The sequence below is a fragment of the Neomonachus schauinslandi genome, chromosome 2, assembly GCF_002201575.2.
Source record: "Neomonachus schauinslandi chromosome 2, ASM220157v2, whole genome shotgun sequence".
Lineage (NCBI taxonomy): Eukaryota > Metazoa > Chordata > Mammalia > Carnivora > Phocidae > Neomonachus > Neomonachus schauinslandi.
Genome location: NC_058404.1, coordinates 101,097,240 through 101,121,923, shown reverse-complemented (window position 1 = coordinate 101,121,923; position 24,684 = coordinate 101,097,240). Strand labels below are relative to the sequence as shown.

Sequence of the window (24,684 nt, the reverse complement as noted above, 5' to 3'; positions counted from 1 at the left end):
CTTAGGATAAATTTTTTTTTTTTAAAGATTTTATTTATTTATTTGAGAGAGAGCACATGAGAGGGGGGAAGGGTCAGAGGGAGAAGCAGACTCCCCGCCGAGCAGGGAGCCCGATGCGGGACTCGATCCCGGGACTCCAGGATCATGACCTGAGCCGAAGGCAGTCGCTTAACCAACTGAGCCACCCAGGTGCCCTAGGATAAATTCTTAAAAGTGGAATTCCTGAGTCAGAGAGAGTGAATATTTTTAAAGTGTTTGATATGTTTTACTATTCTAGTAAATATAAGATTTCTGCATCCTCACCACAGTGTGTGTAGACACCAGGTTCACTGTATTCTTCCCAACATTACGCTTTAAATTTATTTTTAATCATTGTTAATGTGATGGGCTAAAATGGGGTTTTATTTAATGTGTTATTACTTTATTGGCTAATGCGGGAGAGAAATATGCCCATGTCCATTTCTCTGTTGGGATATTCACTTTTTTTCTTAATGACAAAATGCCACAAATTACTGACACTTAAATTATTGTAGTAGTGTATATATGTACCATACTAAGTATATGTAGTGAAAGGAATATGAAATGAGCGACTATTTTTTATGTCCACATTTTGATTCTATAGAAAATTTAAAAAAATGAAATAGCGTCCCTCATTTTATCATCATAAAACATGCAGGAAGAATAATGATAAGAATAAATGTATAAGAAGTATAGGTTATGATAGTATCCATTCTTTTTTTTAAGATTTTTTATTTATCTTCTCAGATAAAGAAGCACAAGCGGGGGGAGGGACAGAGGCAGAGGGAGAGGGAGAGGAAGAAGCAGGCTCCCTGCTGAGCAGGGAGCCAGACCTGGGGCTTGATCCTGGGACCCTGAAATCATGACCTGAGCTGAAAGCAGACACTTAACTGACTGAGCCACCCAGACGCCACAACAGTATCCATTCTTTCAAAGGATCTTTATTGAACTTTACTGGGGCCTGGGTCCATGCCAGAAGTTGAATGGATGGTAGTGAACCTAGCTAGCAGATATGTCACTGCTAATGTGGAACCTAAGTTGAATTTGGAGAAACAGAAAACAAGCAAACAAGTATATTTTAAGTGGAAATGTGAAGTGAGTATGAGTTAGCCAAGCAGAGAGTTGGGATGATGAACACTTTAGGTAGAGAACACAAAATCCATGAAGCAAGAAAGAATTTGGCAAGTTTTTTTTTTTTTTTTAAATTTTATTTATTTTTTAGAGAGCGAGCAAGAGAGAAACAGCAAGAGAGGGGAGAGGGTCAGAGGGAGAAGCAGGCTCCCCGCTCAGCGGGGAGCCCGATGTGGGACTCGATCCCAGGACCCTGGGATCATGACCTGAGCCGAAGGCAGACGCTTAACCATCTGAGCCACCCAGGCGCCCAAGAATTTGGCAAGTTTAAAAAACAAAAACAACTAGTGTAAGTGGCATGTGGCAAACAAAAGGTAGATTGGTATGATAAAGATTTAGAGAGATGGGAAAGAGCCAGATCATGTGGGAAAGCCACTGAAGGTTAAACAGGAATGTAGACGTGAGATTCTGATTTACACCTTCAGAATACCACCAGTCCAGCTGCAATCCGATAGTTGATTGGAGGAGAACAAGAGTAGAAGAAAGCAGGGAGAACAGTTGGCCATTTCAGCAGTCCAGAGCTGATAATTGCTTAGACTAGAGTAACAATAGTGAGATACAGGGAAATGGACAGGCTTAATTTATGTTCTTAGACATTGAAATGATAATGGTGATAAATTGCATGATAGAAGTGGGAAGAATGACAAATAACTCTCAGGTTTCTGGCTGAGCTATTTGCTTGGAAATGTCACTTACTGGAGATGGGAGACACTGGAAGAAAAATAGATGGGGGGTAAAGATCAAGAATTCAGTTTTGGACATGGTGAGCTTTAAATGCTTGTGACACATTCTAGTAGGATGTCAAGTAACCAGTTGCAATATGAATCCAAAGGAGGTCTATATATTTTGGAAATACATATTTTGGAATTACTAGCAAAATCATATAATGTTCTCTTAAGATGCTTTACTCGGGGGCGCCTGGGTGGCTCAGTTGGTTAAGCCACTGCCTTCAGCTCAGGTCATGATCCTGGAGTCCCGGGATCGAGTCCCGCATCGGGCTCCCTGCTCGGCAGGGAGCCTGCTTCTGCCTCTGACCCTCCCCCCTCTCATGTGCTCTCTCTCTCTCATTCTCTGTCTCAAATAAAAAAAAAAAAAAAAATCTTTAAAAAAAAAAATTTAAAAAAAGATGCTTTACTCGTATTTTTTACATTTAAAGCATATTTTGAATTAGGCTATACACCACCTATGGTAAGTGTTGCCAATGCGGACACTTGCTTCTTCTCAGAGAAAGAGATCTTTAACTTTCTGCATTTGTGTACTGTGCTCTATTTCCACTGCTGGCTACTGAAATGTGGACTCCAGTTACATGATTTGGATTTTTTATAGTTTGTTCTCCCCCTTCGCTTAAGTCCCAGCTATTTTGTGCCTCTTCTACTGCCTGCTTCCAGTGGAGCAAAGGAGAAAAGAAACAGGAAACCATGGAGTTGGCCAATCAAATGTCTAAATAATTGTTTCAAAGATGAACAGAGTATTAAACCCCAGTTAATAGAAAAAATTAATTGAAAAGTACATCTAAGTCTTTATTTTGATATCAAGATTTTAAATCTATTTATCAATTAATGTTTGAGTATTTCCATTTTAATTTCAAGTCTTGTTTGGTTCTTAAGAATGTATTAAGTGACAGACTTTTACAATCTTCTGTGGCTTATAAATATTTTGGATTTCTTGTTTTCACTGTAGGTTCATCCGGCCTAGGCAGCCCTCTTGGCAGAAGTCGACATAGTAGTAGTCAGTCAGATCTGACCAGTTCTAGCAGCAGTTCGTCTGGGTTGAGCTTCACTGCATGCATGTCTGACTTTTCCCTTTATGTATTTCATCCATACGGAGCAGGGAAACAAAAAACTGCTGTTTCTGGGCTCACACCTGGATCAGGAGGACTAGGTATACTTAAGAGTGTTTCCATCTTTTTTAATTTATAGCACATTTTCAAGCTTTGATCTTTTCAGAAATCACAGTACCTTTAATAATGGATATAAAAGAAAATTTAAAAAAAATTTTTTTAAATTAAAAAAATAATAATGGATATAAAATAAGATCAAAAACTTTATTTTTCTTCTTGACAATATCTATCCTGTCTCTACATAAGTAGAAATATGAAATTAATAATTGAGGTGAATTAATTATATAAGAATTTTAAAACAGTGACATATGCAGCACAATAATCTTTGGATTTAAAAAGGATATTTATGTTACTGAAAAGTTTAAATGTTTTACCAAATCATTATTTGTATAAGAAATTGTATTCTGCAAATAGTGAATTTTTAAAGTGTGTGCATCACATTTCTCAGTTTAAAATGAAACCACCTTCTGCTGCTGTTGCTTCTCCTTCTTGTCATTATTTAACCAACTTAAATTTCACTATCATTTTAAAGTGCAGATTTACCACTAAAAATGTCTGAGATTTTGATATTAGTGAATGTCTCTTGATTTGCTTAGAGAAGTAACAAAAACATATATTCCATGTCAGTGCTAGTTTTTGTTGGAGAAGTATTGTGAAAATCATCACTATTGTTTATGGGCTTGAAACTATTAAACTATTGTTAAGAATGCTAATGCTCATTAGATCATTCTTAAATTTTTAACCTCACCTAAAGTGATTTTAATTGTTGGCATATTCCAGTGTATTAGATAATTTCATGTAACTAGATAGTTGCATGCATGTATATATATGCATACATATATAAATGTGTGTGTGTTGTGTTTTTGTTTTTGTTTTAAAGGGAATGTGGATGAAGAACCCACTTCCGTCACTGGTCGAAAAGACTCACTCAGTATAAACCTTGAATTTGTAAAAGTGAGTTTGTCTCGGATAAGGCGCTCAGGAGGTGCCTCATTTTTTGAAAGTCAGTCTGTAAGCAAATCTGCAAGCAAAATGGACACTACACTAATCAATATATCTGGTACTTAATTGTATAGTTTCTTAATTAAAATGCTGTTTTTCAGAATTAAGTAAGGGCCTCCTTTTTAACAGTGTTTTAATAGTAACATTAAGCTTTTAGTGATGAATGATTTAAATGAGAGGAGTAACAGTCTAGGCCAATGTACTCTCTCAGTCCAAGTAAGCAATGTTAGGAATATGATTTCTAGGTAAATGCATAGAAATGTCACCCAAAGGCCAAAGTATGCCTCGTTAAGTCACTGAAAACTGCTTCTTTTCTTCACTTCTCTACCATGAATTGGTAAACTTTCTGATTTTTCATTAGCTTAGTTTTCTGATTGTAAATTCTTAAAACACTAATGAGGGATGATGGTTAAATTTTTTTTACTTAGTGTCATTAGATCTTAAGTTGTGTACATGTGTATTGTTAGCTTTGTAACTAGCCATATACCTATGGGCAAATCACTTGCTCATTTTCCTTATGTTATGACTTGACCGTTTAAAATTAAGTGCCTGTGGAACATTTTTAAGAATTGAGAGTACTATGGGAGTGAAAATTTTTAAGGTTATTAATTGCACAAATACAGTAAGTACACTTAAAAGCTAGTATTCAACAAACATACACTGAGCCTATATTTTACAATGAACTTGTGCCGACACTCTGGTAGATGATTCAGGGTGCCGGCATGAATAAGACAAGGTCTCACAAGTAGACAAATAAATGACAGTGCAGTGTAATTAATGCTATAATGGAACTTTACATAAAGAGGAAGAAATAAATTGTTTTATTCAAGAGATCAAAGAAGGCTTCACAACAGAAATGATATTGGGGCCAGATCTTCAAAATTATGTAAAAAAAAAATTCTTAGCTATAGCATGGTCTTTAATGGTACAGAGAGCATCAGAAAGTATGCTTTTGGATCATACTTCGGTTCACTGAAGCAAAGCATAGTTATAACTGAACATTTAACTGGTTGTATAGTTAAATGTCCCAAGGGAGAGAGGAATTGCTTAGAGGGAAAGCTGGTAAAACACCCCAGGACTAGATTGATGGGAGACTCATATGCCAAGCTAAAGAAAAGGATTCTGATCCTTTGGGCAGTGAAAAGCCATTAGAGGTTTTTAAGAAATGGGATGACAACACTGTGCTTAAAGATGACAGTACTATATTGTACACTTCAAAAATCTGTGAAGACAAAAAAAACAATCTGTGAAGATAGTAGATCTCATCTTAAGTGTTCTTACCACACACAATAAATTTGTATATGTATTATAAAATAACATGTTTGTATTTAAAAAAAAAATGGGATGATGCTTCAGATTGGTGTTTTAGAAAGAGTTGATGGCAGCATGAAAAATGGGAGAGATGCTTGAAAAGACTGTTGAAATAGACCAAGCAATAGGGAGTGAAACCCTAAACTGTGACAATAAAAAAGAAGAGAGAATGGTTTTAAAAGAAGTAGAACCCACAAGCCTGAGGACAAGTTGTGTAAGGAGTAGAGGAGACAAGGATGTCTCAAGTGTTTAGCTTAGGTGAGTGAAGGGATAGTGGACTGTCATTAACTTAGATCAAAAATAAGGAAGTGCTTATTAGGACGTTTAGGTGGGAGAGTCTGTAGATAATTGGCTGATGGGCTATGTGGATATGGACTCAGGCTGAAACAGAAATATTAGATTTGGGGGACACTGGTGTGTAACTCCTTACAGAAGCTCTGGTGGAAGAACAGAAGAGCATGTAAAGCAGGGGCAAAAGAGTGCTCAGAGCAGAACCCCAAGAAGCGGTCATCACAATGCCTTCAGACTGACAAGTCCCTGCTCTTTGTCTAAAAGGAAAATAGCAGTTCTTGCCACACACTGGTTTACAACTACTTTTGAGGAAGTTTGTGTCCCTGCCCATCCCGATTATTCAGTTTCCATATTTGAGAAGAGCCCTATATTAAAGTTGAAAGCTGTCAATAAGTCTGATCTTTAGAACCCCTCAGAATTTCATGATAAAGTGACAACAGAATTCCAAGTTGCCCTCACCTCAAAAAAGGAAATGGGAATAGTGTAAGAATGTGCTATTTTTTAAAAGATTTTTATTTATTTATTTGAGAGAGATAGAATGAGAGAAAGCACGATAGGGGGGAGGGTCAGAGGGAGAAGCAGACTCCCTGCTGAGCAGGGGGCCTGATGCGGGACTCGATTCTGGGACTCCGGGATCATGACCTAAGCTGAAGGCAGTTGCTTAAGCAACTGAGCCACCCAGGCGCCCAAAAATGTGCTATTTTTATCATTTGTGGAAGGAACAAATATTATCACTTACTAATCATACCTTGTAACTTATTTTGATATTTCATTAATTATAACATTATTATAATTTAGTTGTGTCATGTGTCATACCTACCATGTGACAATATTAAAGGTTTTGGAAATCTGTTCTAACAGACTTTATTTATTTATGTATCAGCTGTATGTGATATAGGGTCTGCCTCCTTTAAATATGATATGCGTCGACTCAGTGAAATTCTGGCATTTCCAAGAGCCTGGTATAGGAGAAGTATTGCAAGACGCCTATTCCTTGGAGACCAAACTATAAATTTGCCAAGTAAGCTTGTTATGTAATTGTAATTATACTTACGTTACTTTTAATTTTGGTTACAGTAGTAACAGGAATCAATGATTGATACCACAAACTTTGTTTTACTTGATAAGACATCCAAGTTAATCATGGTTAATTAAGCATGGAAAACAGAAAATGTTGGGGATATGCTCTCACATTGCCTGCATTTTTTCTCTTGGACTTAGATGATGTTTTAGTAGTATACTGTGTAAGTGAAAGGTAGAGTTAACATGATGCAGTAGAAAATATTAGAAATCCAAGTTTGAATCTATCCCTTATTTTTTTATTTTTTTTATTTTTTGAGATAGAGTGTGCACACTTGCACGACCTGGCGGGGGGTGGGAGGGCCAGAGGGAGAGGAAGAGAGAGAATCCCAAGCAGGCTCCCCACCCAACGCGGAGCCCAACGCAGGGCTGGATCTCACGACCCTGAGATCATGACCTGAGCTGATTTCAAGAGTCAGATGCTTAACCAACTGAGCCACCTAGGCGCCCATCTATTCCCTTATTTGTAAAATGGAAAAAGAGTACCTGTATTGCCCCTCTCATGAATTACCATGAGAATTAAATAAAATAACATGCTGGAATGTACTTTGCAAACCATAAATTGCTGTACAGTTCTCAAATAGAGAACTAGAAGGAATCTATGATTAGAAAAGATAGAGTGGTGAAATTTATTATTTTATAACATGGAGATTGTATCCTGATTAATATTGATTCTGTTAATTTTGTTTCTACTTTTCTAACAGCATCTGGCCCAGGGACACCTGATTCCATTGAAGGGGTAAGCCAGCATCTTTCTCCTGAATCGTCAAGAAAAGCTTACTGCAGGACCTGGGAACAGCCTAGTCAGTCAGCCTCTTTCACCCACATGCCTCAGTCACCTAATGTATTCAATGAACATATGACAAACAGCACCATGTCACCAGGGACAGCAGCACAGAGCCTAAAATCCCCAGCTTCCATAAGATCAAGGAGTGTGTCTGATTCTTCAGTTCCCCGAAGAGGTAACACTGCTCTCTTTGTTATCAGTATCCCTCCAATACCCCCAAGATAAAAATCTTAATTAGTTACTCTCAGATTTCTGCCTCAACTGTAGGAAAAGATACTCTTGAAGATTTTTATGAAAGATGGAGGGGTGGGAATACCCAAAACCAAACAATAGACACTTCAAAGTGTTTGCCAGAAGAAGAGATAGCTGGATGACTAGTAGCTTTAAAAAGGGAAAAGAAGAGAGGAATGAACATATTATTAGTTTGTTCCACGTGGTAGTTATTTTTAGAAGTAAAACAAACCTGTGACGTTGGAAAAGATGTTTGATTTTGAAAAAGTTAATTTTTTTTTTCCTGAGTGTCAGACTCATTTATGAAAAAGTTAATCTTTGGTATTCATCCATTCAGTCATTCCTTTATTCAGCCAATGTTTTTTGAACTCCTTTATGTGCTCAGCACTTTACTTGTATCTGAACATATAAAAATGATATAGTTCATGTCACAAGCTTAGAGTATAATAAGTAAATGCAGGGTTCAAGATACACACTGAGCCCACAGGAACCCAGCAGACGGGCACCTCAGCAGGCGTCTGCATTTCAGAACGGTCCCTGCCTTCAAGTCCTCTGTTTGGCAGCCGCAACTTATGATTTTCTCCTTTGTTAAGAAAATCCCAGGGTGATGATCTGTGCTGCTATATCCCATGCACACCAGAATTTCCTCATGTAAAATGGAGATCATACGGAACTTTATGAGCTTTCAAGAAGACTGCTAGCCCTACTGAATGTTCAGTAAATGGTAGCTAGTATTTTAGAAGCAATATGACAGCTGTTAGATGTTAGGTTTTAATTAAGAATACCATATTTTTACTTCTGGGGCTGTAGTGGTAAGAATGGTAACTTTTAATTGTCTGAGCATCTATGTGAGTGAATATGCATTTGATGTTTCTGTTTTTAGATTCACTTTCAAAAACATCAACTCCTTTTAACAAATCGAACAAAGCAGCAAGCCAACAAGGGACCCCATGGGAAACATTGGTCGTGTTTGCCATCAACTTGAAGCAATTAAACGTTCAAATGAATATGAGTAATGTAATGGGAAATACAACGTAAGATATTCAGATACAAGGAAAATTAATCATTTGTTGTAATTTTTCTTATATTGTAATAAAGCAATTTAAAACCTTTTTAATACTGAAGTGTTTGAGACAGTAGAAAAAAGGTATAAATTGCTTTATCTTGAAAATGGTTTTATCCTTGGGGCGCCTGGGTGGCTCAGTTGGTTAAGCGACTGCCTTCGGCTCAGGTCATGATCCTGGAGTCCCGGGATCGAGTCCCGCATCGGGCTCCCTGCTCAGCGGGGGGTCTGCTTCTCCCTCTGCCCCTCTTCCCGCTCGTGGTCTCTGTCTCTCATTCTCTCTCTCAAATAAATAAATAAAATCTTTAAAAAAAAAAAAAAAAAAAGAAAATGGTTTTATCCTAAAGATATTGTAATATAAAACAACATGGACTATGTCCTCTAAAAAGAGAAAATTAAAAGGAAAACCGTGTAATTTGCTAAGAAGAAAGCTTTATTATCAATATTCAAACATTTACCACAGTTTTTATAAGAAATGTATTGTTTTTTCAGATTTTTCAAAATCCTCTAACTCCTGTTTTAATTCATGACATTGAAAGCGGTATGTCGAATTAACAACCCTTTTTCTTTTCTCCAGTTGGACAACTAGTGGTTTGAAGAGCCAGGGCCGTCTGTCGGTAGGAAGTAATCGAGATCGAGAGATAAGCATGTCCGTAGGTCTGGGAAGATCACAGTTGGATTCTAAAGGAGGAGTAGTTGGAGGGACCATAGATGTCAATGCTTTGGAGATGGTTGGTATGTTGAAATTTTACAACTGAAAACAAATTTTTGAAAATTGATTTTGATAAGTTTTCCCCATTAGGTATTTCTATGAAAGGTAATTATCATTTCCATTTTAGCTCATATTTCTGAACATCCAAATCATCAACCTAGTCACAAAATTCAGATTACTATGGGTTCTACTGAAGCTCGTGTTGATTACATGGGCTCAAGTATCCTCATGGGTATCTTCAGTAATGCTGATCTCAAGCTTCAGGATGAATGGAAAGTAAATCTGTATAACGCACTGGATTCAAGCATGACTGATAAAAGGTATTTAGTGAAATGTTACTTTCTGAACACTTTGTATGACTGCTCTTAGTATGTTTTCTCTCCTCCAGTGAGAAAACGCAAATGATTCATATTTTTTTTGCAAAATGATTTTATATTATGCAACTAATATGAATGAAAAACCTGGATGGAGAAGGGAATTTTTTTTTTTTTTTTAAGCCATCTTCTGTAAGGTATATAACTCTCTTTTATGCTTTAGTGAAATATTTGTCCATGGAGATTTGAAGTGGGATATTTTCCAAGTAATGATATCAAGATCAACTACACCAGACCTGATAAAAATAGGAATGAAGCTCCAGGAATTTTTCACACAACAGTTTGACACCAGCAAACGAGCTCTGTCTACCTGGGGACCCGTTCCATATCTTCCACCTAAGACAATGACTAATAACCTAGAGAGAAGTTCACAAGAACAATGTAAGAATCAGAACTAAGCCTTTATGTATGCTTTATCTTTCACTAAATGTTGTGTTACAATCTTAATTTAAATAATATCTATGTATCATACTTACAAAGTGATCCATATGCTCTTTATTCTATTCACTCAGCAAAGTACCTGATTTCCTACCCACCAATAGAATTAAAGGCCATCATTTGGGAAGTCATCACATATTACCTCCTTCTCCTGCCACAACTCACCTATAACCAATACCCACTCCGTGCTCTTGAATACTAATTATGACAATACCATGTTCTGGTTTAGAGCATGGGCTGTGGAATCAGAATGTCTGAGCTTTGGATTTTTTTGGAGTTTTTTGGATTTATTAGCTGTGTCATATTAGGCAGATTATTATTTTCGCTCAGTAATTCAATCAGCAAGTCAGCTATATTCTTAAGCACTGTTTTAGGCATAGGAGATCTCCTAGTAGACAAAGTTCCTACCTATATAAAGCTTTGTTCTAATGGGAGAGATAGACTATAATTAATTTACTAACTTACTAACTAAATACATCAGATAATTTCAGATAGAAAGACGTACTGAAAAAGCAGGAGAAGGAGATAAAGAATAGTTTGTGAGGCCAGCTAGTTTAGAAAGGTTGGTCACAGAAGCCTTTTAAAGTTCTAGGCTAGAAAGATCTCCACTGGGGAAGAGAGTTCTGGACATAGGGGCCTATTGACAAGTGCAAAGCTCCTACGGTAGAAGAAACTGTCTATTTGAGGATCATTAAGGTGGCTACTTTGGTGAAACAGAGTGAACAAGCAGGAAAGTGTCGGATATGAATGGCCAAAGATAAGATTTTGAATATGATGGCTAGCTATTGGAGAGTTCTGAACAGATTTCGTATTTGATTTACTTTTTCTTAAAATACTCCTTTTTGAGGAATCACTCTGGCTGCTGTATGAAAAATAGACTACAGGTGGTGAAGAGTGGAAGTAGAGACCGCTGCAGTAATAACCATTACTGTTGTTGCAAACATAGTTATAGTAAGGAGGCCATCGGAAGAGTCCAGGCAGCAAGTGATGGCAGCTTTAACCAGAGAGAGGTAAAAGTGGTGAAAAGTAGTCAGAATCGGGATCATTTTAAATAACTCTTTATAATCACAGAAGCAGTACATATGCATTGGAAAAGCCTAGAAAGTACATATAAGCAAAAACAGAAACATCACATTCCACCCAGAAATCATCACTCTGAACAATTTAGAGTATGTACTTTCAGATGATTTTCTATAAACCTATATAACACATGTACTTTTTACCAAAATATTATTGTTCATACTGTTTTGTAACCTTTTCTAGTGAACAGTATCCAGTTTTCCATTTTGCTAAGTATTTATCTCCTCTGGCCTTCTGACCACATTCTATAATTGACCTTAAAATTATTCTTACAACTGGTTTGTCCAAACCAATATATCAGATTCAAGATCACAAGTTAAATCTGGTTATGTTCCTTTACTTTCTTTTAATTCAGCATAGTCCTTATTATTTTTAATGACCTGACTCATTGAAGAGACTTAGCCTATTGTCCTGCAGAATGTCCGAACTTCTAAATTTTCTTTTCAGTTGTTTGCTTGTGGTTTCATTTGTCTTTGTTCCTCTAGTCCCTATATTTCCTTTAAGCTAGGATTGGTGTTAGGTATATACAAATTAGATGTGCCTCAAAACTCCTAGCCTAGATTCTTAAAAGAAGTCCTTATCTTGAAAAACAAACCAGGCTTACAGAACTGTTTTAGATTAAAGGAAACTAAAGAGACATGATAACTAAATATAATGTGGGATCCTTGTTTGGATCTGGAATGAGAGTTGTGGAAAACAGCCAAAAAGGACATTATTGGGATAAGTGAGAAATATAAATACGAATTGTACATCTGATTAGTGCTTCTCAGACTTTAATGTGTATCTGAAACACTTGGAGATCTCATAAAATGCAGATTCTGATACAGTAGGTATAGGGTGGACTTAAGAGTTTCTATTTCTATCTAACAAGCTGCCACGTGTTGCTGATGCTGTTGGTCCTCAGACCTCACTTTTGAGTAGCAAGGTTATAAGCGTCCATATGATTTCTAGATCTTCTTGTCACTGATTCACTTAACCCCTCTTCTGCTTCACTTGAATCTAGATCAAGTCCCTAATTTACAGAGTTATTGTGAGAATTGTGTAAAAGTTTATGCAAGCACTTTGTAAATCATGAATCATTACAGAAGTGTTAGCTGTAATTATCATTAGCAAGTTACTACTTTCATTAATTCTGTCCATCCTTACGCAGCATCTTTTCCCAGACTATATTTTTATTAGCTTCTGCTTAATGTTAACCAGGTATTGGATTGTTTTCATCCCTTATCTGCATCACTTCAGCTATAGAAAATAGCCGCCTCCTGCCTTCCTACCTGCCATTCAGGGTGTTTGTGAAGCACTTCAGGATAAGTGGTTTTGGTTTTCTTGCAGTGCTCGATGCAGCTCATCATCGACATTGGCCTGGAGTATTGAAGGTGGTATCAGGATGCCACATATCCTTATTTCAGATTCCATTACCAGAAAATGGAATGCAGTTCGGAGGATCAATGAGCTTACATGGAAATCATATGACACTAGCTTGTTTTCATGGTCCAAATTTCCGTTCAAAATCCTGGGCCCTTTTTCACTTAGAAGAACCAAATATTGCTTTTTGGACCGAAGCTCAGAAAATCTGGGAAGATGGTAAACTGACACATTTGTAACTTTTACCTTTTCTTATCTTCTGATATGATTATAAATGACAGAGTAATTTTCCTTTCTCATATCTTTTATATGTTTTTGTTATATTTCTTTTTACTTTTTTAATTGTTATGTTAATCACCATACATTACATCATTAGTTTTTGATGTCGTATTCCATGATTCATTGTTTGTGCCTAACACCCAGTGCTCCATGCAGAACGTGCCCTCTTTAATACCCACCACCAGGCTAACCCATCCCCCCCAACCCCCTCCCCTCTAGAACCCTCAGTTTGTTTTTCAGAGTCCATAGTCTCTCATGGTTCATCTCCCCCCTCTGATTTCCCCCCCTTCATTTTTCCCTTCCTACTATCTTCTCTTTTTTAACATATAATGTATTATTTGTTTCAGAGGTACAGGTCTGTGATTCAACAGTCTTACACAATTCACAGCACTCACCATAGCACATACCCTCCCCAATGTCTATCACCCAGCCACCCCATCCCTCCCACCCCACCCGCCACTCCAGCAATGCTCAGTTTGTTTCCTGAGATTAAGAATTCCTCCTATCAGTGAGGTCATATGATACATGTCTTTCTCTGATTGACTTATTTCTTTGTTATATTTCTGAAGTCCAACTCCATTTGTTCTCATGTACTTGACATGTCAAGGAGTTCATTGCCAGTGAGTCAATATCTGTAAAGTCTGGAGCATGTTAAAGGACTTACTTCTGAACTTGCCACCGTCTTACTCTGTTTCTTAGGCAATTAAAGTTTCTGCTGCTGTGGCTGGCCAGTCATAATAATAGTTATTATAAATATTATAAAAACATAAAAGACACATGGTGGTAGTTTAAGGAAATAAGACTAAATTATAAAACTTTTATCGGTAAGGTTGTGCTTTTACCTCTATTTACAGTGATAAACCTCCTTCCTTTTAGTTATAATTTCCTAAGCTGTGATTTCTTATGATGAAGGGAAAAAATGGTTGATGCTCATTATCTTGAAAAAAAATGATGATGTTCATCACCAGGGATAAATCCAGTTATAACTAAAAGAAAGAAAAACTATTTATGATTTTTTTCTGACTTCTCACTTTTTTATATCCTTATCTATGTATGAGTTAACTAAATCTATTGCTCTAGAGCCACAACTATCTTCTTGCATCTAAATATAGTTTGTTAACATCAAGAAACTTTTTTTTTTCCTTCTAGGCTCTAGTGATCATTCTACGTACATTGTACAAACGTTGGATTTTCATCTGGGCCATAATACCATGGTTACCAAACCATGTGGTGCTTTGGAAAGTCCTATGGCAACAATAACCAAAATAACAAGGCGTCGCCATGAAAATCCACCCCATGGAGTAGCAAGTGTAAAAGAATGGTTCAACTATGTTACAGCCACAAGGAATGAAGGTTAAAAGTTTATTTTTTTGGAGAGATTTTCCTGTATTTGGGGCTCCGTCGCCTGTGTTTAGAATTTGAGTGGAGGGAGAATTTTCATTTCTTTAATTAAACTAGTTTCATTGGGACGCCTGGGTGGCTCAGTCAGTTGGGCATCTGCCTTCAGCTCAAGTCATGATCCTAGGGCCCTGGGATCGAGTCCCGCATCGGGCTCCTTGCTCAGCGGGAAGCCTGCTTCTCCCTCTCCCTCTGCCTGCCGCTCCCCCTGCTTGTGCGCTCTCATTCTCCCTCTCTCTCTGACAAATAAGTAAATAAAAAATCTTTTAAAAAACTAAAAGTAAGTAAAAATAAACTAGTTTCATTTTACTCATAAATAACAATATTAGTACCTGATTCACCATCCTGGTAGTGTAACATCTCATAGACTAAAAATTATTTTAGATGTAACTGAAAACATTCAAAATAAAGTTGGTTTAAATAAATGAAGTTTAGGTGGCGCCTGGGTGGCTCAGTCGTTGGGCGTCTGCCTTCGGCTCAGGTCATGATCCCAGGGTCCTGGGATCGAGCCCCGCATCGGGCTCCCTGGTCTGCAGGAGGCCTGCTTCTCCCTCTCCCACTCCCCCTGCTTGTGTTCCCTCTCTCGTTGTGTCTCTCTCTGTCAAATAAATAAAATCTTTAAAAATAAATAAATAAATAAATAAATAAATGAAGTTTATTATAGTTAGAAAAATATCTTTGTAGTGATGCTAAACATCAGAAGTTTGGTAAAGTTACTACACAACTAAGTAATAGAATGCCACAAACTTTAAGGTTTGGGGTGGTTGGAATAAAATGAAACTAAATACTGTTCCTATGAAATAAGTTTAAAAAGAGTGCTTTTGATGAGTTTTTCCATTTGGTTAGAATCACCAGTCTTGTAATAATGTGGCCAGGAAAATTCTTATTTTGTGGCTGTTTTTTGTTTAAGTTTATAGTACTGATTTTACCAATCATGTCATCTGTATTGGAAAGGTGACTACACTGAGACCTGCTAAGACTTGAATGTTTTACTTAAAAATAACCACCTTTCAAAATGGGAAAGATGACTTGGGCCCCACTGAAAATAGTTACCATGGAGTAGGCTGTACCAGGGATTAGAGACTATTAAAAATGTTCTGAGAACAAAGGAGGATAGGGAAGTAAATTAGAAGATTATGCATGTATTGGCTATTCTCTACTGACTATTCTACCTTCCAAAAAGAGATTTTAGAGGAGGGGCTTCTTTTTGGCTGGGATACCATGGAGGGGCTATTAGCAAACCGCACTGCTACCTAAAAACTGCTAATTTTTATAAGAAAACCATAGCACTTATGTTGGGAAAATCAGGACTTCTACCTTATTTCAAGGTCAGGAACGTATTTAATTGCAAATTCTATATAAGAGTAAAGTATTCTATCTATGGAGAACTCTGAGGTTAATGAAACTCTTTAAATTTAGACCTGAATTTAGTTAAAAATAGTATTTTAAACTTTGAGAAACAGAAACAAAATGTATTAGATTTATCCAAAATCATGTTATAAAGCTTTGGTCTTGAGAATAGTGATATACATCACTATCTATATATATAAGTAAAACACTACATATATATGTAAACGTATCACTATATATAAATATATTTAAGTAGATAAATATATATATAGGTAACTACTCTCAAGACCAAAGCTTTATATGGCTCTGTTTTTAAAAATGTGAGTCATTATTTTCCAGCTTTTAAAATGATAAAAATTCTGGGCACGTGGGTGGCTCAGTTGGTTAAACAATGCCTTTGGCGCAGGTCATGATCCTAGAGTCCCGGGATCAAGTCCCGCATCAGGCTCCCTGCTCAGCGGGAAGTCTGCTTCTCCCTCTCCCGCTCCCCCCTCTTGTGCTGTCTCTCTCTCATTCTCTTTCTCAAATAAATAAATAAAATCTTTAAAAAAATAAAAATAAAATGATAAAAATTCTGTGTGTGATAGTGTCATGAAAGCTATAGGTTTATCAATGCCTATTGGTTTAATTTGATTCTTCTTGTCTTTATTATTGTCCATGTAGAGCTAAACCTACTTCGTAATGTTGATGCTAATAACACTGAAAATAGCACTACAGTGAAGAATTCTAGTTTGTTGAGTGGATTCAGAGGAGGTTCTAGTTACAATCATGAAACAGAGACTATCTTTGCATTACCAAGGATGCAGCTTGAATTTAAATCCATTCATGTTCAAGAACCACAGGAACCTTCATTACAGGGTATGTGGAAAAATAGTTTCTAAAGTTACTAAGAAAATTCTAAAGGAACTTCCAATTACTATTTTCTCACAGGTTATTTGTGTAATAGTGATATAGTCTAATGAAACTGATTTGCTTAGTCAAATTTTCTTCCCAGCTATCTGACCTATAGCAAATAATTTAATCCATTTGTGCCTCTTTCTCCTCAGCAAAATGGGGGACAATAATAATGTATTTCATTCAGAGGGTTTTTATGAGGAATAAATGGCGTGTACTTGGAAAGTGCTCAATAAACTGTCATCATTTGTAAATCATATACAGAAACTACTCAGTTCTCTATAGTTGCATTCAAATGGATTCATTTACATGAACCCATGTAAATCCCTTATTAACAGGAAGAGAATGGGACTTATCTCATTAAATCTTTTAATATAGAACTTTGCCATTGCAGATGCCAGCCTGAAGCCGAAGGTAGAATGTAGTGTGGTGACAGAGTTCACTGACCACATTTGTGTGACTATGGATGCTGAGCTCATCATGTTTCTTCATGATTTAGTGTCGGCTTATCTCAAAGAAAAAGAAAAAGGTGGGTAGCATATTCTTTTTTTTTTTTTCCTTTCCAATTTCAGGAAAGGCAGTTGTCAGTGCCATTCATATGGATTTTTATGGTCTAATGATAAAATGAGTGGAATGTATCTCCTTCCTTTGAGTTGTAAATATCAATCAATGAAATAAATACAAATAATATATTACTAAAACTGTGTGACAGACTTTCTGAGTATCTGCTATGTCCATGACACTCTTTCTAAACATACCTCACACTGAATGGTGTTTTATACTTTACAAAATGTCTCCATATACATTATCAGGCCTTGTAGGAGAATCTCACAAAGGAGGAAGAGAAAGAAAATCTCTTTGAGGAAATACTGCTAGTCAAAGTGAAATGGCTAAAGAAACAACTACATAATGAAATAGCATGAATTATATACATTGTTAGGAAAACTGAATTAAATGAGTAGATAAATCTGTTTAGAATGCAGAAAACCTATCTTTTCATAAATAAATTAGACTTGTTTTTATGAGCTAGCAAACATTGGTTTATCCCCTGGAAATTTACATGTTTGTCCAATAAGAAACATATGGTGACCTTAATATCCATATAGAACTGGTTGAATAGGGCGCCTGGGTGGCTCAGTCGTTAAGCGTCTGCCTTCAGCTCGGGTCATGATCCCAGGGTCCTGGGATCGAGCCCCGCATGGGGCTCCCTGCTCCGCGGAAAGCCTGCTTCTCCCTCTCTCACTCCCCCTGCTTGTGTTCCCTCTCTTGCTGTGTCTCTCTCTGTCATATAAATAAAATCTTAAAAAAAAAAAAAAGAACTGGTTGAATATATTATGGTGCCCATATAATGGAATGGAATACTCTGTAGCTGTTTAAAAGATGAGGTAGTCAGAAATATAATGATATGGAATGGTGTCCAAATATATGGTCTTTATTTACCCAATAAGTATTTATTGCACAAATATATAAATATATAGTAGTAAAATGACAGGTGTGATTTTTTTTAATTGCTTGGAATACATGCTATTTGTTTAGGTCGCCCTATAATACTTCATTTTCCTAGTGAGCAAAAATACAAAATTTGTCTAGCAGGTATTTCAAGATGGCCTCATGATGAATGTTTAAGTGAAGTTTTAGATATCAAAAAACAATGCAAAAGTAGCGTAGCATAGATTGAATTGCTGCTCCATTACTATTCAGTCTAGATGTGCCAAAAGTCCAGTGAGAGTAAAATCAGTAATGATGACTGGAAGAAATCCATGAGACATTAGTTGAAACTTAAATGACTAAAACCATATAATAGGAAATATTATATATAAGTAGATCCAGTCTTGACTTATAGCACCAACATATACCAGTCCCTGGTAATCCTCTTGTTTTTCTCTCTGCCTTAATATTTAAACAATGTGGAAAAATAACAGACTCTAAGTAAACCTGTGAAGTTCAGAATTCTTTTCTAGGTAACTATAGGTATGTCTATATAAAAGCCTGCCAGATTTCTTTCTTGCAGTTATTATGTGAAGTCTTTGTCATTTTATGAAATACTGTGTTGGTCTTGGTCTGCCATGAACTGTGCATATTAAAAAACAAAACAAAACTTTCTTTTTAAATACAAACTGTTGCACAACAACAAAAAAGAGAGAAACAGACTCAGAACAAACTGGTGATTGCCAAAGGGGAGAGGAGTGGGAAGATAGGTGAAATGGATAAAGGGGATTAAGAGCTACAAACTTCCAGTTATAAGTCATGGGGATGAAAAGTACAGCATAAGGAATATAGTCAGTAATATTGTAATACACTTCTCGTGGCAGGCATTTCAAAATGTATATAATTGCTAAATCACTGTGTTTTACACCTGAAATTAATTTAATATATATAAATTATCTTTAAAAGTAGAAAAGCAAACTTATGTAACATTCTTTCAATGGGAAAAAGGAAATGGGGACTTGATTATCAGACTTACAATACCAAGTGGTATTATTTTGGGGGATTTCAATTATAAATAAAAATATTTAAAATAGCTATATTTTGTAATTAAGAACTAAAAGCAATTAGTTTTGACCAAAATAAGCATAAACTTGCCTGAGAATAATCTTTAACAGCATGTTAAGACTAGACCAGAATCAACATACTTCTAGAACATCAAGATAAATTATAGCACTGTAACAACTACCAGTAATAAAAGCAGAGCGACTGTGAGGAGGCAGTAACTGAAGGCATCTATATTCTTATGTAGTGTGAACCTAAGGACAGTTTTATTCCTAGGCTCATTCGCAATCAACATGTTATCCCTACTGCTAATTCACAAAAAAGTTAAAACCAGAGTTACATAATGACTATCATATTACCTAATTTATTAGTTATTTTATGCCCAATTTGTGTCTTGAAAACCTATGCTCTAAGAGAAATGCTATATATACTAAAGTTTGCCAAATGAAAACTACCTTTGTCTCAGATTTGATTTTAATTTTATATATATTATGATCACCAATTTAAAAAGAATTTGTCCTTCATAAAACATTTGAGTATTCACTATAAAAAGTGAAAGACTGGTTAAATAAAAAGCTCCTAAGTTAGTACCAGTGTTCAAATATATAGAGGGACATTAACATCCTAGAACTATGGAGTGGTACACTTTACAGTTCACTCATTTAAAGTGTACCACTCCATAGTTTTAGGATGTTACTGTTCAGCTGTCAGCTTTAACAGCTTGAACATGTTAATGTTCAGGCTGTTAAAAAATGTCCACCTGCAGCCATTCTTCAGGAAACCTCAATTTCATTGCCCTATGCTTGCTATCAAATAAATCTCGGCATTCTTTACCATTAGTTTTAACCACACAAATACATGTAAAATATATGCTATTCCTCAAAAAAAAATGACATGTTAACTTTGACATTGTCTTTCTCTAAGAAATACCAGTAACTGGCAGTTATTTATGGCTTATTTTAAAATACTAGTTTTTCAGAAAGGGAATTAAATGAGACTTTGGCCAGTTCATAAGTAAAATGATAAATGGAGCCTATTATACTGTTCAGATGATGATTTAAAATAAATTTATAAGATATATATTTGTAATATTAATCTATCATTTTCATTATAGCCATTTTTCCACCTCGGGTTTTATCTACTCGACCAGGACAGAAAAGTCCAGTTATTATACATGATGACAACTCCTCTGACAAAGACAGAGAGGACAGCATCACTTACACTACTGTGGACTGGAGAGATTTTATGTGCAACACATGGCATCTAGAACCCACTCTCAGGTAAGTAGTGGGTGTATGTATTTACCTGTACCCTACGGTATTATCACGAGGAAAAGGTCATAAATAATGTAGCAAGTTAAGTATGGTTTACCAAAAACAGTTTTTAGGAGGTGGCTACTTATAACATCTCTAACTTCTGGCTGTCTCTTCTGCTCCTTTCTGCTTTTTTTAAAGTGCTTCTAGCGCAAGGCAGGAGAAGCACAAACACTGTGACTAGCTCAGCACTCTCCACTGAGTGACATCCTCTCAGTCAGTCACTAGAACATGAGAATGACTCCACCTCCACCGTTGCTGTAATTTCTTTACCATCTTTTTTACCAGGACATTCTTTTCAGGTGTTTGAGGGACCTGCAGTAAACTTTTTGTTTCTCAGTTTGGGAAGATACGGTAACGGCCGTATGTCATCATTAAGGAATTAATACAGTTTCTCACACATGTCCCGACAGCGTGTAATAGAACCTACGATGTCACAGGGTCGTCTGGCTGCATGCTAAGCAATATAGAACCATCCCTGAAATACTGAATTTAATACTGTCAGATTCAGGTTCATTTACAGAGACATGTTCTACTACAATCATGATCCCAGTTATATCAACTTATTTTCATATTAAAATTTCAAAAGTATTTTCTAGTCTTAATTACATTTATAATGGCTGCTGTAACTAGTGGTTCTTGCATTGTTTGTCCTTGTTTATGGTTAGCACTCACAACCTTCCTGTCATTTTCCCCTTTCCTCTCATCTGCTTTGTTAATCAGATTTTAACTGTCTGAATCATGGAATAACAGTATCAAAAAAAAGTCCATTGTACTCTGACACAACATTCTGCAGAACAATACAGATTTCATTTAGATAAGGTTATTATTTCAGACATTTATGCCACAAAATAATTCCATAGCAACCAAATATCCATTATACAGTGGACTCTTGTATAAGAAGAAAGTAGTAACTTTGTGTTAATAATTTGTATGTAATAAAATTTGGCATTAATTAACAGTACATATACTCATGAGAAGTATTAACAGTGTCAATACTCAGAACAAAATTAAAATATTGCAAAGATCCTAATGCAGAAAACTACTTAGAAAATTTGTTTTGTATTTGTAAATCTATGATGAAATTAAGTATCTTTTAATTTCAAATGAGCATAAAAAGTTTGATTTGCCATTCTTCTTCTTCTTTTTTTTTTTTTTAAACATACCATCAGGAGACTAGTTAATGTGGTGTAGTGGTGGAGAGCACGTTGAGGAACTCTAGCTCTAAGTCCGGTTGTCTAGATGGCATAGTGAACTAAATGATCTTGGCCAAAGGACCTAACCTATTTCTGCCTTAGTTGCCTCATAAGAAAAATTCGGTAAACAGTATTACCTACCTTGTAGGATTGTTACAATAGTTAAATGAGTTAATTTTTTTTTTTTAAAGATTTTATTTATTTATTTGAGACAGAGAGAATGAGATACAGAGAGCATGAGAGGGAGGAGGGTCAGAGGGAGAAGCAGACTCCCTGCCGAGCAGGGAGCCCGATGCGGGACTCGATCCAGGGACTCCAGGATCATGACCTGAGCCGAAGGCAGTCGCTTAACCAACTGAGCCACCCAGGCGCCCTAAATGAGTTAATTAATGCAAAATGCTTATAACTGTTTGAGTCTTAGCAGATCAGTGCTTCATACCGCCTTTTCCCTACCCAAGTTCAGAAGCAATTGAAACAGTGGGAGAGAGGCAGCTGGAAATCAAAACGACAGTTTTAATAGTGATAAAGCTCATCACAGAGAATATGGTTTGGATGTCTGGCAACAATGGCCTTCTAACCACGAAGTCCAGGTTTGGACTTACCTACAGGGTCTTCATCATGCAGAACACCAGAGTTGTGTGCCCACCCCCACCTTGAGTTCTGCATTCGGCAGCCCTGTGAACTCACCTAGCCACAGAGAGCCATCAACATTCTGGGGCTAACTTATTTAGGGGCCTGTCCTAGAGAAACCTATTGCATGGAGCAAAGACCAAAATGAGCAGCTCTTAAGAGTAGATAGGGAAGAGGGTACTGAACTACACAACCCAGTTCCTCTGTTAACTTGCCAATCAGATTAAGTCATTAATCCTTTCTCTGCCAGAAGTGTTTCACTAATAGCTGTTCCTCTATATGGAAGGAAATACCAGGAATAGGAAGAAAATGGTTCTTCCTTCAAACATGTTTAGCACATAGCAAACACTCATGAAATCTTAGCCTTTTTTACCCCACATTATGTCACATATATGTTGAACTCTTATTTTTTTTCTCAGCTTTATTGAAGTATAATTGATAAAACATGTAAGATATTTTAAGTGGACGGTGTCATAATTTGATACATGGACACATTGTAAAAGGATTCCTGCCATCAAGTTCATGTCTTTTAGAATGAACCAGATGTTTTTTAAATGTCAGGATGACCCTGTAACTTAACAGACCTAAAATAAAATAATCAGAATGAAATTCACTTAACTCCACTGCTATGTGTACGCTCTCAAGGATACTTACAATCACATTTTTTAAATGCTGTTATAGTAAACCCTGGAATTGTAGCTTATTCTATTGAGAATAGTCTGTCTTGAGCATATTATGGAGGCTTAGTGATGTTCTTGAACCTACCTTCAGAACTGAGTTATGGCACTGTATTCCTTAATACCTATTATTTATAATTTTAGATTAATATCTTGGACTGGAAGAAAGATTGATCCAGTGGGTGTTGATTACATTCTTCAAAAACTGGGCTTCCATCATGCCAGGACTACTATTCCTAAATGGCTTCAAAGAGGAGTCATGGACCCACTTGACAAGGTTCTGTCAGTACTTATAAAAAAACTCGGTACTGCACTACAGGATGAAAAGGAAAAGAAAGGAAAAGACAAAGAAGAACACTAAAAAAGTAACTTGATCTGTGAACAAATTATGATTGTGTCCATTAAGTTTTATTACACTGGAGTGTTTTTTTTTTCTTTTTGTATAGTAAAATTATTTTCAGTATAACTTAAAATAACTCTAATTTTGTGGCCATTATATTGAAAGTTTTAAGTTAACCTGTTTATTCTAGTTCCACCATTCTGTATACAATGAAGTATTGCATGATAATGTAAATTTTGTGAAAAACTAGATTAAAATATATAAATCTGCTCAGTAGAGTTTATAATTGTGTTATGTGCAATATGATTCCTGCATCTTTAAAATATTTTCAGAGTAACTGTGAATTTTTGCTATTGGCCATAACTTTTAGAAAAAATCTTGTTGATAATGTGATTATTTTTTTTTTTTGGTCATTAATTGCTTTTTCTTTTTTGAAAATGTAGTCTTGTAAAAATACCTATTTGTATATAGTTCGAGTAATTGTGATATGATTACCACTAAAATATTGTTTGTAACTATTGTAATAAAGTCACAGTAATTGGTTTCACTCTGTAGTTATTTTTGAGTCTTTTCTTCCTTTGATAGCTTATTTTTATAACAGATGCCTAACCTGTTATTGAATGTTTTCATAGAAGATGATTAATACCTTTAAAAATTAAATCATGGAAAAAGATCTTTCATGAAATGAATTTTAGCCAAAACTTTACTTTTCTTCATAACCTGTGCACATCACTTAAACTCCCTGAATTTAATCTTTAAAACAGAGATAGAAAATCTCTTATATCCTACAATGCTTTTGAGGATCAAATGGAATAATGTCCATGAAGGAGTCTGCTAAATGCTAAAGTAGGAACAGGAACAAAAAAATTGCAATTATTATCCAAACATGTAGATCCTTCTGAGTTAACTCACCAATTATACAGTGATATGAGATAAATAAAAAGGTAACTACCTTAAGATCTGTTACTTTATTCTTTGGCATGTTCTATTTGTTTTTTATAGAATCAGGTCAGCTCTATGGCATGTAAAAAAAAATCAAGGTGTATAAAAAGAGGAAATGAAAGATGTACAAGATGAGTCTATAAAATTATTTATCAAGTGGCTATTTCCACAGGCACAATAAACATTTTTGTCCTGGAAAAAAAAAAAAATTAAATCATGGGGTCGCCTGGGTGGCTCAGTCGGTTAAGCCCCGAACTCTTGATTTCATCTCAGGTCATGATCTCAGGGTCATGGGATCCAGCCCCATTTCAGGCTCTGTGCTCATTACGGAGTCCACTTGTCCCTCTCTCTCTGGCTCCAACCCCCCTGCACTCGCTCTCTATCTCTAAAATAAATAAATAATCTTTTAAAAAAAATCCTTGGGGGCGGAGTTAAAATGGATAAGTAGGGGGAAC

General features: G+C 36.1%; 1 protein-coding gene across 1 annotated transcript in view; it reads left to right on the top strand.

Moving 5' to 3' along the window:
* Positions 1-23,795, top strand: part of KIAA1109 (KIAA1109 ortholog) — a 205,648-nt gene extending 181,853 nt beyond the window's left edge. Inside the window, exons 74-87 of the mRNA XM_044912884.1 lie at positions 2,830-3,030; positions 3,870-4,049; positions 6,477-6,614; positions 7,378-7,635; positions 8,575-8,725; positions 9,332-9,489; positions 9,594-9,786; positions 10,004-10,221; positions 12,688-12,939; positions 14,149-14,352; positions 16,411-16,605; positions 17,036-17,170; positions 20,246-20,411; positions 23,092-23,795. Of these exons, the coding sequence (XP_044768819.1) occupies positions 2,830-3,030; positions 3,870-4,049; positions 6,477-6,614; positions 7,378-7,635; positions 8,575-8,725; positions 9,332-9,489; positions 9,594-9,786; positions 10,004-10,221; positions 12,688-12,939; positions 14,149-14,352; positions 16,411-16,605; positions 17,036-17,170; positions 20,246-20,411; positions 23,092-23,308 (2,666 nt within the window). The 3' untranslated portion in view covers positions 23,309-23,795. The remainder of the gene's footprint in view (positions 1-2,829; positions 3,031-3,869; positions 4,050-6,476; positions 6,615-7,377; positions 7,636-8,574; positions 8,726-9,331; positions 9,490-9,593; positions 9,787-10,003; positions 10,222-12,687; positions 12,940-14,148; positions 14,353-16,410; positions 16,606-17,035; positions 17,171-20,245; positions 20,412-23,091) is intronic.
* The last annotated feature ends 889 nt before the right edge of the window (positions 23,796-24,684 follow it).